A 17986-nucleotide genomic window follows, 5' to 3' on the forward strand; every position below is an offset into this window, starting at 1 on the left:
TAGTGTTGGGAATGTAGCTTAGTTGTAGAGCACTTGACTAGCATATGTCAGGCCATGGATCTGATCCCCAGCACTGAAGAAGAAAAAAAAATTATTAGAAAAATGATGTGTGCCTATTATAGGCAGAATTAGCAAATAAAAATATTAACTATCATTATTCAGACTTGGTAAAGATAAAGAATAAAATCCAAGAACTGTCCTGGAGAGACTCAGTACAAGGGCATGGAGAGGCTAGGAATTAGAATGATAAAAAGTTTATTGGCTGGGTGCTGGTGGCTCACACCTGTACTCCTAGCTGCTCAGAAGGCTGAGATCTGAGGATAACCCTTGAAAGCTAGCAGGAAACGTTCATGAGATTATCTCCAGTTTACCTCCAAAGAGCTGGAAGTAGAGTTATAGCTCAAATGGCATAATACCAGCCTTGAGCAAAAAACTAAGGATCATGTCCAGATCCTGAGTTTAAGCCCTGGTATCAGAAAAACAACAAAAATCTTGAGTACATTTAGAAGCTCAAAAGTCAAAATAGAAGCTAGAAATGAAGAAATAAAGCTCAGTGATACAGTATGCTTTGTATGCATGAGGCCCTAGATTTAATCCCCAGCACCACCCACCCCCCCCCCCCCCCAAAAAAATTAACCTGGACAATGAACTAATCAGGAAAGGCTTCATCTAGAAGAAATTTCCTCTTAACAAGATGAATAAAGAAAAAATTGCAGTGCCCCATTTTTCACAGGCTCTGTTACAGAAATTGAAAACAATTGACATTGTGTCTGAATAGTAAGATCTCTGTTATTCTAAAAGGGGTTGGTAGTCGGGGAGAGAAGCCAGGGAGACCAGGAGTCAGAGCTGCTTTTTTTTTCTTTTGGTGGAAGTCTATAACCAAGAGAAGTGGTAAGTGCATGTGAAAGTTGGTTTATGGTGAGAAGTAGCCATGATGAAGGGGAATACATTTTTCTTGGTACTAAATGGCCTTGTGCATGTTAGATATGTGCTCTACCACTGGGCTTTGTCCCCAGTTCCAGAGAATAAATTGTTTAATTGATATTAGATTATTATGTGAACATGGGCACTTAAATGAATTTTTGCTCAAGACTGGGAATCCGAGAACAACCTTTGCATGAACTGGAAATTAGGACTGAGAGGGAAAGGTAGAGACGATGGTGAACTAGTTTAGATTTCTTGGTCAGGGAAGGACTTCCGAAATGCTCAGGTGCTCTTCCCCATTTCCCCAAATAAACCTTTCATCCCCTTAGATTCAAGCTCCTGCCTCAGTCCCCCTTGCCCCAACTAGAGCCTCCTTCCAGGGAAAGTTCCTTAGACCCAGAAATTTAAGACTTTGCTGCTGTAGTTTAGCAAGTGTGCTAGAAGCTGGCTGTTTTTTTATTCATCCAACCTTCTTGCTTCTGAGCTGCACTTCCCCAAGTGGCCAGCAGAGGTCTTCTCATTGACAAACACTAAAATCATGATGCCCAGAGATGGGACAGTCACAGTATGCAAAGGAGGCATAGCAAATGAAGGACCTGGCGAGGTGGGAGCAGAATGGGGCCAGTCACCACGTCCCCGGTTGAAGTCCTTTGCAGGTCTCATGAGGCCTGACCACATTCTCTTTCCCACCTGCCATCACAGGATCCTTGCAAGTTGCTTCTCTCTCAACTCCCTACCCAGAGCAGCACGTTGTCTGTTAGATTAGCCCCTAACACTAATCTGAGATAAGAATTTTCCTCTTAAGCCAATTGTCATTAACCCTTGAATGTCTGGGCTTAGGAAACTTGCCCCTTAGAGGACGGAAGGAGGTTTATTTAAGGAAATAGGGGATTGTCTGGACATTAGGGCATGTCTATGGGAAAGGGTATATTCTGGAGATAGTAAAGTCTAGACTGAGTACAGAAGGTTCTTTTTAGCAATACTTCTCTTAAGTGTGGTCCCCAGATTAGCAGCATCAGCAGCCCCCAGAACCCATTGGAGATGTACAGCCTTTGGCACCACACTTGATTCCCCCAGAACTCATTGGAGATGTAGAGCCTTTGGAGCCATGCCAAATATTGAACTTGAAGCCCTGGGAGTGGAGCCCAGTACTCTGAGTTTTAGCAAAGCCTCTAGAAGATTCAGTAAGGCACTAAAATTTGACAACTACTGCTCATGAGTCTATCTGTAGAGTTGAAAGTGAATTCTCAGGGATTAGAAGAGGGTGCAGGAAAGAGGCAGGGAGTGTCTCCCAAATGGGGAGGGCCTGTTCAGAGCACCTCTGTCAGGTTAGAAAGATTGTGTGTTCTAGAATGAGAGATGTATTTGGGAGGGGAAAACAGATCTGCTTTATTAAAATGAGGTGATGGAGAAAGCAATAGAAAGGGTTATTCTGATCAAAAGAATGTATGTATGTATACATAGTGAAACCCCGTGGTACAATTAATATGCACTTAAAAAAAAGTAACATAAAACAGGATCTGTTAATGGGGCTAGCAGTAGGAGAGGAGAGGGCTAAAAAAAGTAGGTGAGATCTGAGGATCATGGTTCAAAGTTCACCCAGGCAGGTAAATCTGTGAGACTCATCTCCAATTAACCACCAGAAAACCAGAAGTGGCGCTGTGGTTCAAATGGTAGAGCACTAGCCTTGAGCTGCAGAGCTCAGTGAAGGTGCCCAGGCCCAGAGTTCAAGCCCCACAACCAACAACAAAAAAAAAGAGGATTAAATGAGAAAATATGTGCTGTATAGTAGTTGCTTAATAGATGCAACTAGCTGGGTACTGGTCACTCTCATACATGTAATCCTAGTGACTCACGAGGCTGACATTTGAGAATTGCAGTTTGAAGCCAGTTGTGAGACTCACTATCTCCAATTAACCACTAAAAAGCCAGAAGTGGAGCTATAGCTCAGGTAGGAGAGTACTAGCTTTGAGTGAAAAAGCTAAGGGATAGCACCCAGGCCCTGAGTTCAAGCTCGAGTACTGGCACGTGCATGTGTACACACACACACACACACACACACACACACACACACACACACACACAGAGCAACAGTTGAGGTATCTGGGAGTCTATAGTGGAGTATCCGAGGTTAACTTGGATGATGGAGGGCCCATCCGAAGACTAGGAAGGTTCTTCTGAGGGAAGCGGTGACTTGGGTGCAGGAAGTGGAGAGAAGAGAGAAAGGCTGAATGTCAAGCCCATCCGTGCACACCTCACACTTACAGAGTGGGGCCTATCCTGGACTTCTGAACGGAGAGGCAGGGGAAGGGAGGAAGGTTTGACTGCTAGTAACCTCTCCCTGCCGCAGCCCAGACCAGCCGGGGTGGCGGCAGCCATGCCCGCGGCCGGGCAGCCTCCCTGCCATTCCTCGGCTGCGTTGACAGGTGTGAACTTCCTGCTCCCCTCACCGAGGGGACACGAAGAGCGCGGGGCAAGCGGGGGCCAAGCGTGTGGCCGGGGACCCTGGGCGCACGCTGGGGACGGAGCGTGCGGAGGGTGGAGGAGGACGCCCTCGGGTGGGTGTCCGTGGCCGTGGCCGGCCCCGCGGAGGCCTGAGTGGGGAGGAACGGATTTCTGCAGTGGTCTGGGCCGGTTTAACCTTGGCGCCGCCTGCACCCTCCCCCAGGAGGACTCCCCGTCCTGCTGTTCCAAGCCCTTCCTTTGGGGGAGGGCGAGGCCTCGCCTTGGACCAGAGCTGAGGAGATGGATGGGGGGGGCGCTGTGGGCAGAGACTGAGGGTGCTGCCCTCTGCACCCCACTGCCCCTACTGTCCATCCTGTCGGCGCCCCCCGTGTGACCCCTGCTCTCCTTCACTTACCGCCCCCCCCCCCCGCGTCCCCAGCCGACCCTTCGCCGCTAACCGGGTCCACAAAGGCATCCCCGAGGCCCTGGCGCGGGGGGTGGTCCTGCCCGGCCGTCCTCGCCCCCCGCGGGCACTGGGGCGGCGCGGGCCCTTTAAGAGCCGCGGGACCCGCGAGCGGCGGCTCGGAGAAGGCGGTCGCCCGCCCGCCGGCTCGCGGGGACCGGGACGCCGGGGACCGGGCTCGGGAGCGGGGCGCGCGCAGCCGAGCCGAGCCGGGGCGCGACCCCCCGCGGTCCCTCCCCGGCCTTGTCTTCTCGAACCCGGGGCCCGGCCCTCCCCGGCTGCCCGCCCCGCCCCGGCCCCGCCCCGGCCCGGGCCACCGGGACCCGGAGCCGGGGCGCCGGTGCCGCAGCCCGAGGCCGGCGAGGAGCGCCCGGCCCGAGTCTCCCCCATCCCCGGCCCGCAGGCGTCAAGGTGATCAGGTGGGCGGGGGAGAGCGGGTCCAGCCCGCGCCCGGGCGCCCGGCGGGGACCCCGGCGGGGACCCGCGTCTGTCTCTGCGGGGAGCCCGGGTGGGGGTGGGGGGGACGCCGGGCCGCGGGGACCGGGCGCGAGGCCCGAGCCTCCCCTGCGCTGCCTCCGCCCGGCCCGGCGCGCACGCCCGGCGCCCCGGACCCCGCGGGCCGCGCCCGCCGCCCCCCGCCCCCCTGCCGCCCCCCCTCCGCCCCCCGCCCCCCCCGCCCCCCTGCCGCCCCCCGCCCCCCTGCCGCCCCCCCTCCGCCCCCCGCCCCCCCCCGCCCCCCTGCCGCCCCCCGCCCCCCTGCCGCCCCCCGTCCGCCCCTCCGCCCCCCGCCCCCCCCGCCCCCGGGCCTCCGGCCTGCGGGGTAAGGAGATTAGAGCCGCCGCGGGAGGGGGGCCGCCAGCACCCAGGAGAGGTCGGGGCTGGGCGCCGCTTCCCCCAGCGGCGGTCCGGGGAGGCGGCGGGGTGCACACACCCCGGGGTCGGGGAGAGGGGAGGGCGGGGTGGGCGGCGTTGGCGGGCGCGCGCGGAGCGGGGGGCCGGGGGCGTCGCGCCGCGGACCGAGCCGGCCCTCTCCCCGCAGGCCGGCCGCGCCATGGCGGAGAAGGCGCTGGAGGCCGCGGGCTGTGGACTGGGGCCGGGGGCCGTGGCCATGGCCGTGGCGCTGGAGGACGGGGCGGAGCCCCCCGTGCTGACCACGCACCTGAAGAAGGTGGAGAACCACATCACCGAGGCCCAGCGCTTCTCCCACCTCCCCAAGCGCTCGTCGGTGGACATCGAGTTCGTGGAGCTGTCCTATTCCGTGCGGGAGGGGCCCTGCTGGCGAAAACGGGGTACGGAGCCGCCCGGCGGGGGGGGGGTGGCGGGGGGCCCTCTCCAAGTTGCCTCTCCAGCAGGACGAGGCCTGGGGACCCCGCATCCTGCACGTCCGGCCCCAGCGGGCCCCGCCCCGCCCCGCACAGACCGTGCGCGCGGCTGGGGTACCCGGCTCCCGCGCCCCCACCCGCCAGGCCTGTGGGACCCCAGGCTCACTTGGTTACTGGGGCGCTCTCTTCTCTTTCCCGCCCCGTGACCTCTGGTCCTTGAGTTTTCTTCTGTCTTTGTTTTATTTCTGGAGGATTCCTGCCTGTGGGGCCCGCCCCGAGAGGGGCCGCTCTGTCTGGAGGCGCGCGCCCGGCACCGTTCCCCTGCACCTATTCTTAAAGATGGTCTCATTCCTGCCATCTTCTTCCCTTCTGAGGCGGGAAGGATGGAGGTTTGGCAGGATGGATGTCATCCTCCTGTTACCCATAAGGAAACCGGGCCCTAGGGAAGTTGATGGACTAGACCAGTATCTCACGGCTAGTGAGTGGCATTGCTGAACAGGAGCTCAGTATGACAGCTTCTTCCTCCCCTCCCTTTCCCATCAGGATGGGGTCCCCTCAACCCTGACCAGTCAGTCCCCTGCTCTGCTCCTCTGGGTAGCTTAAGCTGGGAAAGAGAGTCCCGGAACTGAGTGTGAGTCAGAGGCGGAGCTGGGACCTTGACTGAGATTTAAGAAGTAAGACTGGGGTGCTTGCGAGCAGGGTGGAACATGCACGGTCTGCGCCTTCTCTATTCATCCTCATAGGTAACCAGGAGGTCCCAGGGCCCATGGAAGCTGAGGCGTCTGGGCTCCCTGCCTCAGCAGCCTCTTTCAGGCCTGAGACCTGCTCTAGGCGAGAGGATGATGTCCTTGCTATTTTCTTAGTCCTCTAATTGCCTCATAACTTTATGGTGAAATGAAGATGTGACTAGAAAAGCCTGCTCTCTGGTTGCTTCTACATACTTTCTGCATATTGGTGCCACCAGCCAGGGCCACCTCTCTTTTTGACTTGATTAACCCTATTCTGTCCATTGTCCATCTTCCATCTTTTCATCCTCTTTTCTGTCCTCCTCTCTCTGACCTCCCTTTTCCTGTGACTTCTCTCCCCGGGAGAACAGAAAGCAATTAGGAGTAGCAGAGAGGGTGAGAAAGATGCGGAGGGAGGGAGACTTCTGCCTCTCCCAGGTAGGATTTGTCCCTGTCAGTCAAATTTCTTATTTTTCAAGCTGAGTGGCAGTGGCTCACACACCTGTAATCCTAGCTACTCAGGAGGCTGAGATCTGAGGATTGAGGTTTGAAACCAGCCTAGGCAGGAAAGTCCATGAGACTATCTCCAATAAATCACCAAAAAGCCAGAAATGGAGCTATGGCTCAACTGGTAGAGCACTAGCCTTGAGCAAAGGAAACTGAGCAACAGTACCCAGGCTCTAAGTTCAAACCCTTAGACTAGCGCACGCACGCACACACACACATCTTATTTTTTTTTTTACTTTTCAAAACACTTTCCTATTATTAATGATGTCACCAAATATTTATAATAACCTTAGTAAGTCTTCAGGAGGAGTTTCTTCCATTTTTCTTTCATGGATAAGAAATTAGAGGATTAAAGATGGACTTGCTGAGTGTATAATTCCAGCCCTTGTGTGGTAGGAGGATTCTGAGTTCAAGGCCACCTTGGGGTACATAGTGAGACCCTGCCACCTCAAAAAGGAAAAAAAGGGGCTGGGAAGGTGGCTAAGTGGTAGAGTGCTTGCCTTGCATGCATGAGGCCCTGGGTTCGATTCCTCAGCACCACATATGCAGAAAAAAAAAAAAAAAGCTGGAAGTGGCACTGTGGCTCAAGTGGTAGAGTGCTAGCCTTGAGCTGAAGAGCTGAGGGACAGCGCCCAGGCCCAGAGTTCAGGCCCACGACCGGACCCAAAAAAAAAAAAGGAAAAAAAAAAAGATTTAATGACTTGACAAAGTTGCAGAGGATCAGTCAGGCGCTGGTGGCTCGTACCGTAATCTTAGAAACTCTGGAGGCCAAGAGCTGAGGATAGTGGTTCAAAGCCAGCCTGGGCAGGAAAGTCCCTGTAGGATTCTTATCTCGTATTAACCACTCAAAAACTGGAAGTGGAGCTGTGGCTCAAAGTGGTAGAGTGCTAATATGTGTGTGTATGTGTATATGTATGTATGTATGTGTATATGTATGTATGTATGTGTATATGTATGTATGTATATTTTTTCCAGTCCTGAGACTTCAGTTCAGGGCGTGGGCACTGCCCCTGAGCTTTCTTTTGCTCAAGGCTAGCACTCTACCACTTGAGCCACAGTGCCACTTGTGGCTTTTCTGTGTATGTGGTACTGAGGAATCACGCCCAGGGCTTCATGCAGGCCAGGCAAGCACTCTACCACTAAGCCACATTTCCAGTCCTAGAGTGCTAGCCTTGAGCAAAAGAGCTCAGGGACAACACCCAGGCCCTGAGTTCAAGCTCCACAACTGACCAAAAACAAATTGCACAGAATTATTGCCCCAGACAAAATTAAAACATTGGCGGCATCTTTCCAGTGCGAAGACCTAGCAAGCCCTCAAATGCCGAGCAGTTACGTACAGTGGAAGTTCAGATGCATGGCTTCCCAGCCCTTGGCTACTGTGTGACCTTGTCAGGCTGCGTGCCTTCTCTTGGCCTGACTCCCCTTATCTGTAAATGGGGATGATAACCCCAGCTTGTTGGGGAGCTCAGCTGCGTTGTCTGTGGAAGAGCTTTGTGAAAGGCAAGTGGAAGATGATATTCGTGCTAGGCTTCATGTTCCACCAGCGCCTGGCTGAGATTAAATGAGGGGAAGGTTCACCCCTGTACTTTCTTCCCCTGCGCCCTGTGTGGGGCGCCGGGCAGCATATGCTGGGGTGTACCAGCCATGACATGGGGATGAGTGAGGAAGGGCATTGAAACCTATGGCTTCTTCTTCCAGTAAAGAGCATGCTGTGTGACCTCTGGCGAGTCACCGGCCGCTCAGGTCTCACTTGGCCCATTCCAGCTTAGAAACGAGCAGGGCCGGGCCATTGATGAGTGTAGTGTGACAGTAAGCTGGGGCTGCCCCCCTTCCAATGGGACATGCCCAAGGGGACAGCTGGGCCCAGCACACAGTGCTGGTGGGGTGGTCAGTGGACGAAGTGAGGAGGCCTTTCATTGTCTCTGCTAGGAGGTAGGGTGGGGCTGGGTGGGGGCGGGGTGAGGGGTGGGTGCTGAGGTAAGCCACACCTCCTCGGTTTTCTCATCCTCACCTCACCGTGTGACCATGGTAGTCCTTGCCCTCTGTTTCCTGGACTGTTTTACATAGCAGAGCTTTGCTTCCTGAAGCCTGGGGGGATTCTGTCATTCATCCCTCGCTCCTGCTCACCTCCTCCATGGATCCACTCCTGATTTTCCACCCCCCACCCCATCAGTTCCACTTTATGCATTCTCGTCGCAGCCTCCTGGTGCTTCTATGATAGCCCGTATTTACCATTTTTCAGATCACAGGTATTTTCAGTCTGTCTGTGATCTTTTTGTCCAGTAATTGTTACAGAGCCTGGTATATTGGAGGTATCTACACACATTGGTCAAGTATTAACCATACAGTCACTTTTTAAATGTACTCTACAGGCCAAGTTCTGTGTCATATGCGTTATCAAATCTTCCTAACAACCCTATGAGATAGGTATTATTCTCTTCATTTTACAGATGAGGGACCTGGAACTTTGAGAGGCTAAGCCACTTGCTTGAGGCCATATACCTAGGATATATGGAGCCAGAATTTGAACCCAGATCCATCTGACTCCATCCCAGTAGTCTTTATGCATGTGCTGCCTCTTAGTGAAGGAATAACGGGTGAAGTTTTGCCAGGGCCATGTTAGGGGTTGGAGAGACAGTATTGCAGGGCAGAGAATTCACAAAAAAAGGCAGGCTTATTTTTCTCAGAGGCAAAAGCTCTGAGAACACACACTTACTGAGCACCTACTACACGCTAGACAGGCCGTGAAGGTTGGAAAGATGAGTAAGACACGGAAACTCAATGACTAATAGGCGGGAGGAGAAGATGAGCGACATGATCAAGTCAAAAACATGTTGGCAGATGACAGGTGCTTTGGGAACACAGAGGACAGCCAGCCAGCAGGACTGTCCTCTGAGGGACCAGTGGGAAAGTCTCCCTGACCACTGTGATCCCAGAGGGGAGCAGGGTCTTCTAGGACCTCAATCCCATTCGAGAGGCTTAGGATTTCTCAAAAGCTTCCCATACTTTGACATTAGCAAGGGTGGTTTGTGGAGGGACAGGATGGGAGTGTTCGAGTCCTTGTTGGTGTGAGAGCAGCTCCTCCATCCTGGGCCCTGTCACATTGCACAAGGCCTGAGTACATCACCGACAGCCGCAGCTGCCAAGAGGAATTTGGGCGTGTCTCTATTCACGGCAACTATGACCAGAGACCCCTCTCTTCCTCACTTGCAGGTTATAAGACCCTCCTCAAGTGCCTATCTGGTAAATTCTGTCGCCGGGAACTGATTGGGATCATGGGCCCCTCTGGGGCTGGGAAGTCCACGTTCATGAACATCTTGGCAGGGTACAGGTGAGAACCAGCGAGGGATTCAGGAAGAAGGCTCGAGTGGGGAGTGGGAAGGTGGCTTTGATGCTTATCCCTCAACCAATGTCCTCACAGGGAGACCGGAATGAAAGGGCAGATCCTGGTTAATGGGAGGCCAAGAGAGCTGAGGACCTTCCGTAAGATGTCTTGCTACATCATGCAGGATGACATGCTACTGCCACACCTCACAGTGCTGGAAGCCATGATGGTGAGGGCAAGATGGCCGTCCCCTTCCCTCTAGTCCCTTTCTGACTACAATCCTTCCCCCTGCCCTCCACACCCCACCTCAGCAGAGGGCTTCCGGCTGTATCCTCCTACACGTAGCTCTCTTGCCTGCTCTTTGGCCCCAGGTCTCAGCCAACCTGAAGCTGAGTGAGAAACAAGAGGTGAAGAAGGAACTGGTAAGTGAAGAAGAGGAGGCCCGAGGCCAGAGACCTTTGAGGGGATGAGTTCAGGGGGGCTCAGAGTCTGGGTGAGAGCGTGAAAGCCAAAGTGTGGGCCAAGGATTTAAAGGGGGTGGTGCCTGAGGGAAGTGGAGACCCTGAAGCTGACTTAGGTTGGTGTGTGTGTGTGTGGCTCAGGTGACGGAGATCCTGACAGCACTGGGCCTGATGTCCTGCTCGCACACACGGACAGCTCTGCTCTCTGGCGGGCAGAGGAAGCGCCTGGCTATCGCCCTGGAGTTGGTCAACAATCCGCCTGTCATGTTCTTTGATGAACCAACCAGGTAGTTCTCCCCCAGGAATCCTCCTCCCTCTCCGCCTCCCTCCCCCACTGCCTGTAGCCTCCTGGGGCCAAGAAAAGGGCTGACTCCTCATCTCCATCCTTGTCCTCTCCCCTCCATTGATGGCTCTCTCTCTTCTTCCCTCACCAAGTCCTGTTGATTCCACCTCCTTTTTGGTAGCTTTCAGATTCCCCCTACCCCATGGCTAGTGCCAGGGCTAGTGTGTTCAGGTCATCATCAGTGTCTCTCATCTACCTGCCTCCAGTCTTTCGCAGCCAGTATTTTTGTTGTTGTTGTTGTTGTCAGTCACAAGGCTTGAACTCTGGGCCTGGGTGCTGTCTCTCAACTCTTCAGCTTAGGGCGAGCGCTCTACCGCGGAGCCACCTTCCCAGTCCCATCAGCCAGTCTTTCTCCCACCTGCAGCCAGAGTAGACTTTCTTCTCAAAGACAAAGCTGCTTCCAGCATGCAACGAGTTCCATTTGCCTGCAGAATAAAAGCCAGGTGGCTTACAAGGTCCTGCTCTGAACCTATTTCTGCAGCCTCATGTCTTGTATTTTATGCTCTAATAACACTGATTTGCTTATAATTTGCTTGGTGGAACCATGTGTTTCATGCCTCTAAGCTTTGCCCATGCTGCGCATTCTGCCTGGAATGCCCTTCACCACACACTGCCCCTTTCTACCTTCACCAGCGTAATGCTTACTTCTTCAGATTCACTCAGGAACCTTCTCTGGCTGCCCTCCAACCTCCTGCTACAGCATGGCTGCTCTCCCGCCTCGCCTTCTCTCGGTTGCTATAGCACTTTCTCCATCCCCCAAATCAACTGCCAGCTTCTCTCCCTCCCTCCAGACCACAGTCTCATCTATGAATCATTGCCATTCCAGTGCCTGGCATACAACAGGTGCTTGGTAGAGGCTTGTTAAAGAGAACGGGGCTCTGGGCTTCTGGTAGCTCCAAATGCCAGAAAACATGCCTGGTGTACAGGAGATGGAGGCGGCTACAAGGGCCCCCCTTTCCTGCCAGCTCCATCCCTTGGGCAGCGGCTGCTCTGCCCTTCCCCCCTCAGCTCTATCTTCCTGGCCCCACCCACCTCACCTGGCCCCATGCTGTCCTCTCTCCGGACAGCGGTCTGGACAGTGCTTCTTGTTTCCAAGTGGTGTCCCTCATGAAGTCCCTGGCCCAAGGGGGGCGCACCATCATCTGCACCATCCACCAGCCCAGCGCCAAGCTCTTTGAGATGTTTGACAAGGTGAGTTCGCGTCTGGGTCTGGAAAAAGGTTGGCTTGACATGGAGAAGTGGAAGGAGGCCAGGAGAGGTGCTGATGGGCCCTCTGCTCCTTGTCTTCCTCACCCCTATCTTCTGCCTCAGCTCTACATCCTGAGCCAGGGTCAGTGCATCTTTAAGGGCGTGGTCACCAACCTGATCCCCTATCTGAAGGGGCTGGGCCTGCACTGCCCCACCTACCACAACCCAGCTGACTTCAGTGAGTGGGGACCCGGGGAAGGGGTGGGATGCATTGATGGGTGTACCCCAGGGGCTTGGGTCAGACGCCCAGTCCTCTTGGGGCAGCGATCTGCCTGTCACCTACCTCCACACACACCAAGGAGGTGCTGACTGAGCCTCGGGGTGGCGATGGTACACCCGAGCTGAGCCTGTGGATGTGTGTGTCCTCAGTCATCGAGGTGGCATCTGGAGAGTATGGAGACTTGAACCCCATGCTGTTCAGGGCAGTGCAGAATGGACTTTGTGCCATGGCTGAGAAGAAGAGCAGTCCGGAGAAGAATGAGGTCCCTTCTCACTGTCCCTCTTGCCCACCGGTGAGTGGAGTGGATTGGGCAGCAAGGGCAGAGTGGGGGGAGGGGGTGGGCTCACGGATTGGGGCCCTGCCAAAGAGGCCGTGCCTCAGGGGTATCACAACCCCTGGGTACTTGGAACAAATCCACCAGGAACAGGCTGTGTCCTCAGCCCCAGTAACTGTGCTCAGCTTTGGTTTGTGCAAATGCACATTCGTCCTCAGTGCTCACCTGAACCACTGGCCTCATAGCCAGGGGGACTTCCTGTCATCTCTAACCAGAAGTGATGCCATTTCCCTCCCATGGATGCTGGGAGAGTGCACTACCTAGTCACATGAAGTTCTTAGCAGCCACGGGGGCAGCGCACACGTGTCCTGTGCCAAGCCTCTTCCTTAGATGAGATACCTTTCAAAACCAAAGGCTTACTCTTCATTATCTTTAGCATTGTCATCATCATTATTGAATAATGTTACTGTGAAACTCATTGTCCTAAAGGAATTATGGCCTTAGTGGTTTTTTTTTTTTAATTTTAATTTTTTCTTTTTTTTTGTCGGTTGTGGGGCTTGAACTCTGGGCCTGGGTGCTGTCCCTCAGTTCTTCAGCTCAAGGCGAGCGCTCTACCACTTGAGCTACAGCACTACTTCCGGTTTTCTGGTGGTTTATTGGAGATAGGAGTCTCACGCACGGTCTCTCCTGCCCGGGCTGGCTTTGAACCTCGATCCTCAGATCTCAGCCTCCTGAGTAGCTAGGATTACAAGCGTGAGCCACCAGCGCCCGGCAGTGTTTTTTTTTTTTTTTTTTTGATTTTGTTTTGTATTGATTCTGGGACTTGAATTCAGGATCTTTCACCTTAACTTGGCTTTTTTTTTTTTCTTTTTTGTGCCAGTCCCGGGCTTGAACTCAGGTCTTAGATGCTGTCCCTGAGCTCTTGCGCTCAAAGCTAGTGCTCTATCATTTGAGCCATAGTTCACTTCTGGCTTTTTTTGGTGCTTAATTAGAAATAAAGAGTTTCACACGCTTTCCTGTCTGGGCTAGCTTTGAACTATGATTGTCAGATCTTAGCTTCCTGAATAGGTAGGATTATAGGTGTGAGCTACCAGTCACCAGCTTCTGAGTGGTAATGTTAATGGGATTAAAGAACTTCAAGCTCAGGCTGGGAAGGTGGCTTACTGGTAGAGTGCTTGCTTAACATGCATGAAGCCCTGCCTGGGTTTGATTCCCCAGTACCACGTTAACAGAAAAAGCTGGAAATGGCACTGTGGCTCAAAGTGGAAGAGTACTAGCCTTGAACAAAAGCAGCTCAGGCATAGGGGACAGGCCCTGAGTTCAAGGCCTGGCAAAAAAGAAAAAGAAAAAGAACTCTGAGCTAACACGAGGTCCTTGACGCCTTCCCATCTCCTAGCTCCCAAGTCTTCACCCACTCCTGTGTCTCTCTCTTCCTCAGTATCCCTCCGATTCAGACCCCGAAATCTAGCTTCCAGGCACACAGCTCAGTGGAGGAGGCCTCCTCTCTTCAGTAGACCTCAGCCTGCCCTGGGAAAGGCTGAGTGGGCTGCAGCGAGTGGAGCAGACTCACCTGGTCTCATTTCTTCTCCCCAGGACGTGGATACCATCGAGAGCCACACCTTTGCCACCAGCACCCTCACCCAGTTCTGCATCCTCTTCAGGAGGACCTTCCTGTCCATCCTCAGGGACACGGTGAGGCATTGAGTTGGAGGAGAGGAGGCCCAGGCCTGGCCTTTTGAGTGGTAGGATCGCAGCTGCTGGGATAGGAATGCTCCCCCCTCCCCCGCCCGCTCCCGCCCCCCCCCCCCCCCAATCCCACAACTTCCAGTGCCTCTGTGGGACCATGTGCAAGAAAGTGCAGTTTGGCGTTCCTGCCCCAGAGTGTCCTGCGCTGTGTCCTGCCTGGCCAACACCTTGGGACACATCCTGTCCTCATCAGGACCCCTTCCACAGGTCCTGACCCACTTGCGGTTCATGTCCCACGTGGTGATCGGCGTGCTCATCGGTCTCCTCTACCTGCACATCGGTGATGACGCCAGCAAGGTCTTCAACAACACCGGCTGCCTCTTCTTCTCCATGCTGTTCCTCATGTTTGCTGCCCTCATGCCAACTGTGCTTACCTGTAAGCTGCGCTGCCTGAGGGGTGAGGCCTGGGTGCGGGGCACGAGGGCCAGGGGCTCACCATGGAGCCTGATCCACCTGTCTCCTCAGTCCCCTTAGAGATGGCAGTCTTCATGAGGGAGCATCTCAACTACTGGTACAGCCTCAAAGCGTATTACCTGGCCAAGACCATGGCTGACGTGCCCTTTCAGGTGAGCCTCTTCCTCTCAGCTGTCCACTGTCTCCTCCGTCCTTGCTTGCTGGCCTCCCTTAACCTGCGTTCTCCCATCCTTTCCTTCTACTCCCCCGCAAAGAGGTGGTGAGTACTTCCTGTGCACTGCGCTAACCAGGCACACATGTGGGAAATGAACAACAACAAAAATCTGTGGAACTCGGGATAGAACTTAGCGCTTTTACTTCTGTGAATAATGACAGTAACGACTTCAGGATGGTGTTTGAAAAATACATGTAAATTGTGTGTGTGTGTATATATGTGCATGTGTGCCAATCCTGAGTCTTGAACTCAGTGTCTGGGCATTGCCCCTGAACTCTAGCACAGTTCTACTTCTAGCTTTTTGGTAGTTTATTGGCGATAAGAGTCTTAGGGACTTTCCTGCCTAGGCTGGCTTTGCACTGTGATCCTCAGATCTCAGCCTCCTGTGTAGTTAGGATTAGAGGCTTAGCCACTTAGGCAATGTATGTCAAGATTTAAAAAAAATCACTATGGGATACATATTAAGTGAAACAAATGAGAGCACTCAGTTATCTCATACAGTTACTTTTCTGTGAAAGAGAAGCTAAGATATATCTATTTAACAAACATTCCTGATACAAAGTAATTTTATTCTCTGTAGTCTCCATGTTGTACATTACATAGCTGGACCTGCTGATTCTACATATCTGTTTCTTTGTATCCAAAAAGATGATAGTTTCAAGGAGGGACAAAACATTGCTGTGGAAAGCCAATTAATTAACAATGTAAGAAAAAGCTGGTCCAGAGACGAAGGCCTTCTGGCCCTCAAAAGGAGAAGTTACCATGTAACTTCAGAATAGGCCTCATGAAGCTGTGTTCCTTTGACTCCTAGCTACTCTGGAAGCTGAGATCTGAGGATAGCCAGCTTGGGCAGGAAAGTCTTTGAGACTCTTATTTCCAATTAATCACCAAAAAGCTAGAAGTGATCTGCTGCTCAAGTGGTAGAGTGCTAGCCTTGAGCAAAAAAGCTCAGGGAAGCTGGGCACCAGTAGCTCATGCCTGTAATCCTAGCTACTCAGGAGACTGAGATTTGAGGATTGAGATTCAAAGCCAGGCCAGGCTGAGAAGTCTGTGAGACTCTTATCTCCAGTTAATCACACACACATAAAAAAGGCAGAAGTGGAGCTGTGGCTTAAGTGGTAGAGCATTAATTAGCCTTGTGTAAAAAAGCTCAGGGACAGCACCCAGGCCTGAGTTCAAGCCCTAGGACTAGCACAAAAAAAAAAAAAAAAGATGGAAGGAAGGATGAAGAAAGGAAGGAAGGAGGGAGGAAGGAAGAGGAAAGCTCAGGGATAGTTCAAACCCTAGCACTGGCGCGTGCGCGTGCGCGTGTGTGCACGCGCACACACACACACACACAAGACAGAGACACAGAGAAAGAGAGAGATGGAGAGAGAGAGGGAGAGAGAGGCCTAATGGATGAGATTTAGGAAGCTGAGTGAGAGTCATTCGGTCAGGGAGGAAGGGGACCCATGTCAATCTGGGGAGCAGTGTGAACAAGTGTGGAGGTAGGGTAGGCATGGCGGGCTCTGGGAATAAAGGCTCTGGGCCTCATTCCTGTGGAGAGTGGAGAGTCTAGGCCACATGTCCCTGGCTCAAAATCCCCTGCCCAGCTGTGTGCCTGCTCCTCAGGTGATGTGCCCGTTGGTATACTGCAGCATAGTGTACTGGATGACCGGCCAACCAGCTGAGACCAGCCGCTTCCTGCTCTTCTCAGCCTTGGCCACAGCCACCGCCTTAGTGGCTCAATCCTTGGGACTGCTGATCGGAGCTGCTTCCAACTCCCTACAGGTGGGAATGCTGGCACATGGGACTTCCCAAACAACGATGGGGTCTTGGGGGAGGGATCAGGGGCTGGGATGAACCTGTGGGAAACTCAGGGACCACCCTAATCCCAGTCACCCCCATGACAGCCCGGCCCCCTCCCCCTCCTCTCCAGGTGGCCACTTTTGTGGGTCCAGTTACTGCCATCCCTGTCCTTTTGTTCTCTGGCTTCTTTGTCACCTTCAAGACCATCCCCACTTACCTGCAATGGAGCTCCTACCTCTCCTATGTCAGGTTGGTGCCTCTTTCCTCCATGCCTGCCCCTGCCCTTCCTTACAAGAAGCCCTGCCTAGCTCTCTCTTGGCTGTGCCAACTCTGGCAGCTACCAGGGGCATCCTGGCTGGTCCCTGGGAATGACAGCATTGCGGCTGGGCTCTGGCGATTTGCTGAAGGAGCGGGGTGCCCTGCCCTCTGATGCCCCTAGGTATGGCTTTGAGGGTGCGATCCTGACCATCTATGGCATGGAGCGAGGAGACCTGACATGCTTAGAGGAGCGCTGCCCATTCCGGGAGCCACAGAGCATCCTGCGAGCCCTGGATGTGGAGGATGCCAAACTGTACCTGGACTTCCTGGTCTTGGGCATCTTCTTCCTGGCCCTCCGGCTGCTGGCATACCTTGTGCTCCGGTACAGGGTCAAGTCGGAGAGATAAAGCCTTGTGCGCAGCCCCTGCAGCAGGGAGCCCCCAGCTCCAGCCCTTCTGGGGACGGTTTTAACCTTGTAGACTTGGGCATTGGTTGCTGGTGCAGCCGCCCTCCCCTCCCTCAGCTGCTCGGATGCCTGGCGGTGGGACTGTGCTGCCGGCCTCGGCCCTGGGCGGGTGGGGCTCCGGCCAGGAGTCTTCCCAGACTGATGCAGTTTGTAGCTTCCTCCCTTTTCTCTCCAACACCTGCATGCAAAGACTGCCCGGAGGCAGCCACCCTCTTCCCACCTGCGGCACCCTCCTTTGTCGTCTGCCTGGGAGACTCTCGAGGCTCTCACTTACGACTGACCAAAGTGGACCCCACTGGGGTCTCCACCACAACCGTGTTTGTAAAGAAGGCTGCTGAAAGGTTGGAGTTCCAGGGCTGGGCCTTGGTGGAGTCCACTGGAGGGGCCGGGGGAGAGTGTCCCATCACTGACTTTGGGATGAACCCAGGAGGGACTCTGGAAGTCTCTTCTAACTCCCCCTCTCCGCCACGCTGGCTCGTTTGGACAATCTGCTGGGACAGAAGCTGGGTTTTCTGTCTGGGTCGCCTCTCGAATCCTGGGGATCGGGGAGGCCATGGGATATCCCAACTCCCTTCCGGGTACACATTTGGTCAGGGTCCAGCTGGCGGTATCTCTGCAATAACGCCTGCATTTCTCCCCCGCCCACCACTGGGATGCAGAATGCACTTGGTTCTGGAGAAGGGGAGAGTGGGGGGCACCCCTTTCTTGCTGTTCCCGTCACATGGTCCACGGACGCCTTCCAGGGTCCCAGGCACTTTCCATGCGAATGGGCAATCTCAGCCCCACACCTGCGCTGTTCCCTCCAGCTCAAAGAGCGGTGGTGGCAGGTGCCCTGGGGAGGGC

At 54.1% G+C, this 17986-nt stretch overlaps 1 protein-coding gene across 1 annotated transcript; it reads left to right on the forward strand.

Annotated features, from left to right (window-relative positions):
- The first annotated feature begins 4194 nt into the window (after window positions 1–4194).
- On the forward strand, window positions 4195–17232 carry Abcg4 (ATP binding cassette subfamily G member 4). Its single transcript, XM_042682746.1, has 15 exons — window positions 4195–4251; window positions 4872–5121; window positions 9600–9717; window positions 9808–9940; window positions 10083–10133; window positions 10314–10459; window positions 11583–11706; window positions 11827–11941; window positions 12133–12275; window positions 13851–13949; window positions 14211–14379; window positions 14469–14569; window positions 16243–16401; window positions 16550–16668; window positions 16859–17232. The coding sequence occupies exons 2-15, from the start codon at window positions 4884–4886 to the stop codon at window positions 17082–17084; spliced, it is 1941 nt and encodes a 646-aa protein (XP_042538680.1). The 5' UTR covers window positions 4195–4251; window positions 4872–4883; the 3' UTR covers window positions 17085–17232.
- Window positions 17233–17986: the final 754 nt, after the last annotated feature.

Source organism: Dipodomys spectabilis, unplaced genomic scaffold, assembly GCF_019054845.1.
Source record: "Dipodomys spectabilis isolate Male_0828 unplaced genomic scaffold, ASM1905484v1 ptg000076l, whole genome shotgun sequence".
NCBI classification, from domain to species: Eukaryota; Metazoa; Chordata; class Mammalia; order Rodentia; family Heteromyidae; genus Dipodomys; species Dipodomys spectabilis.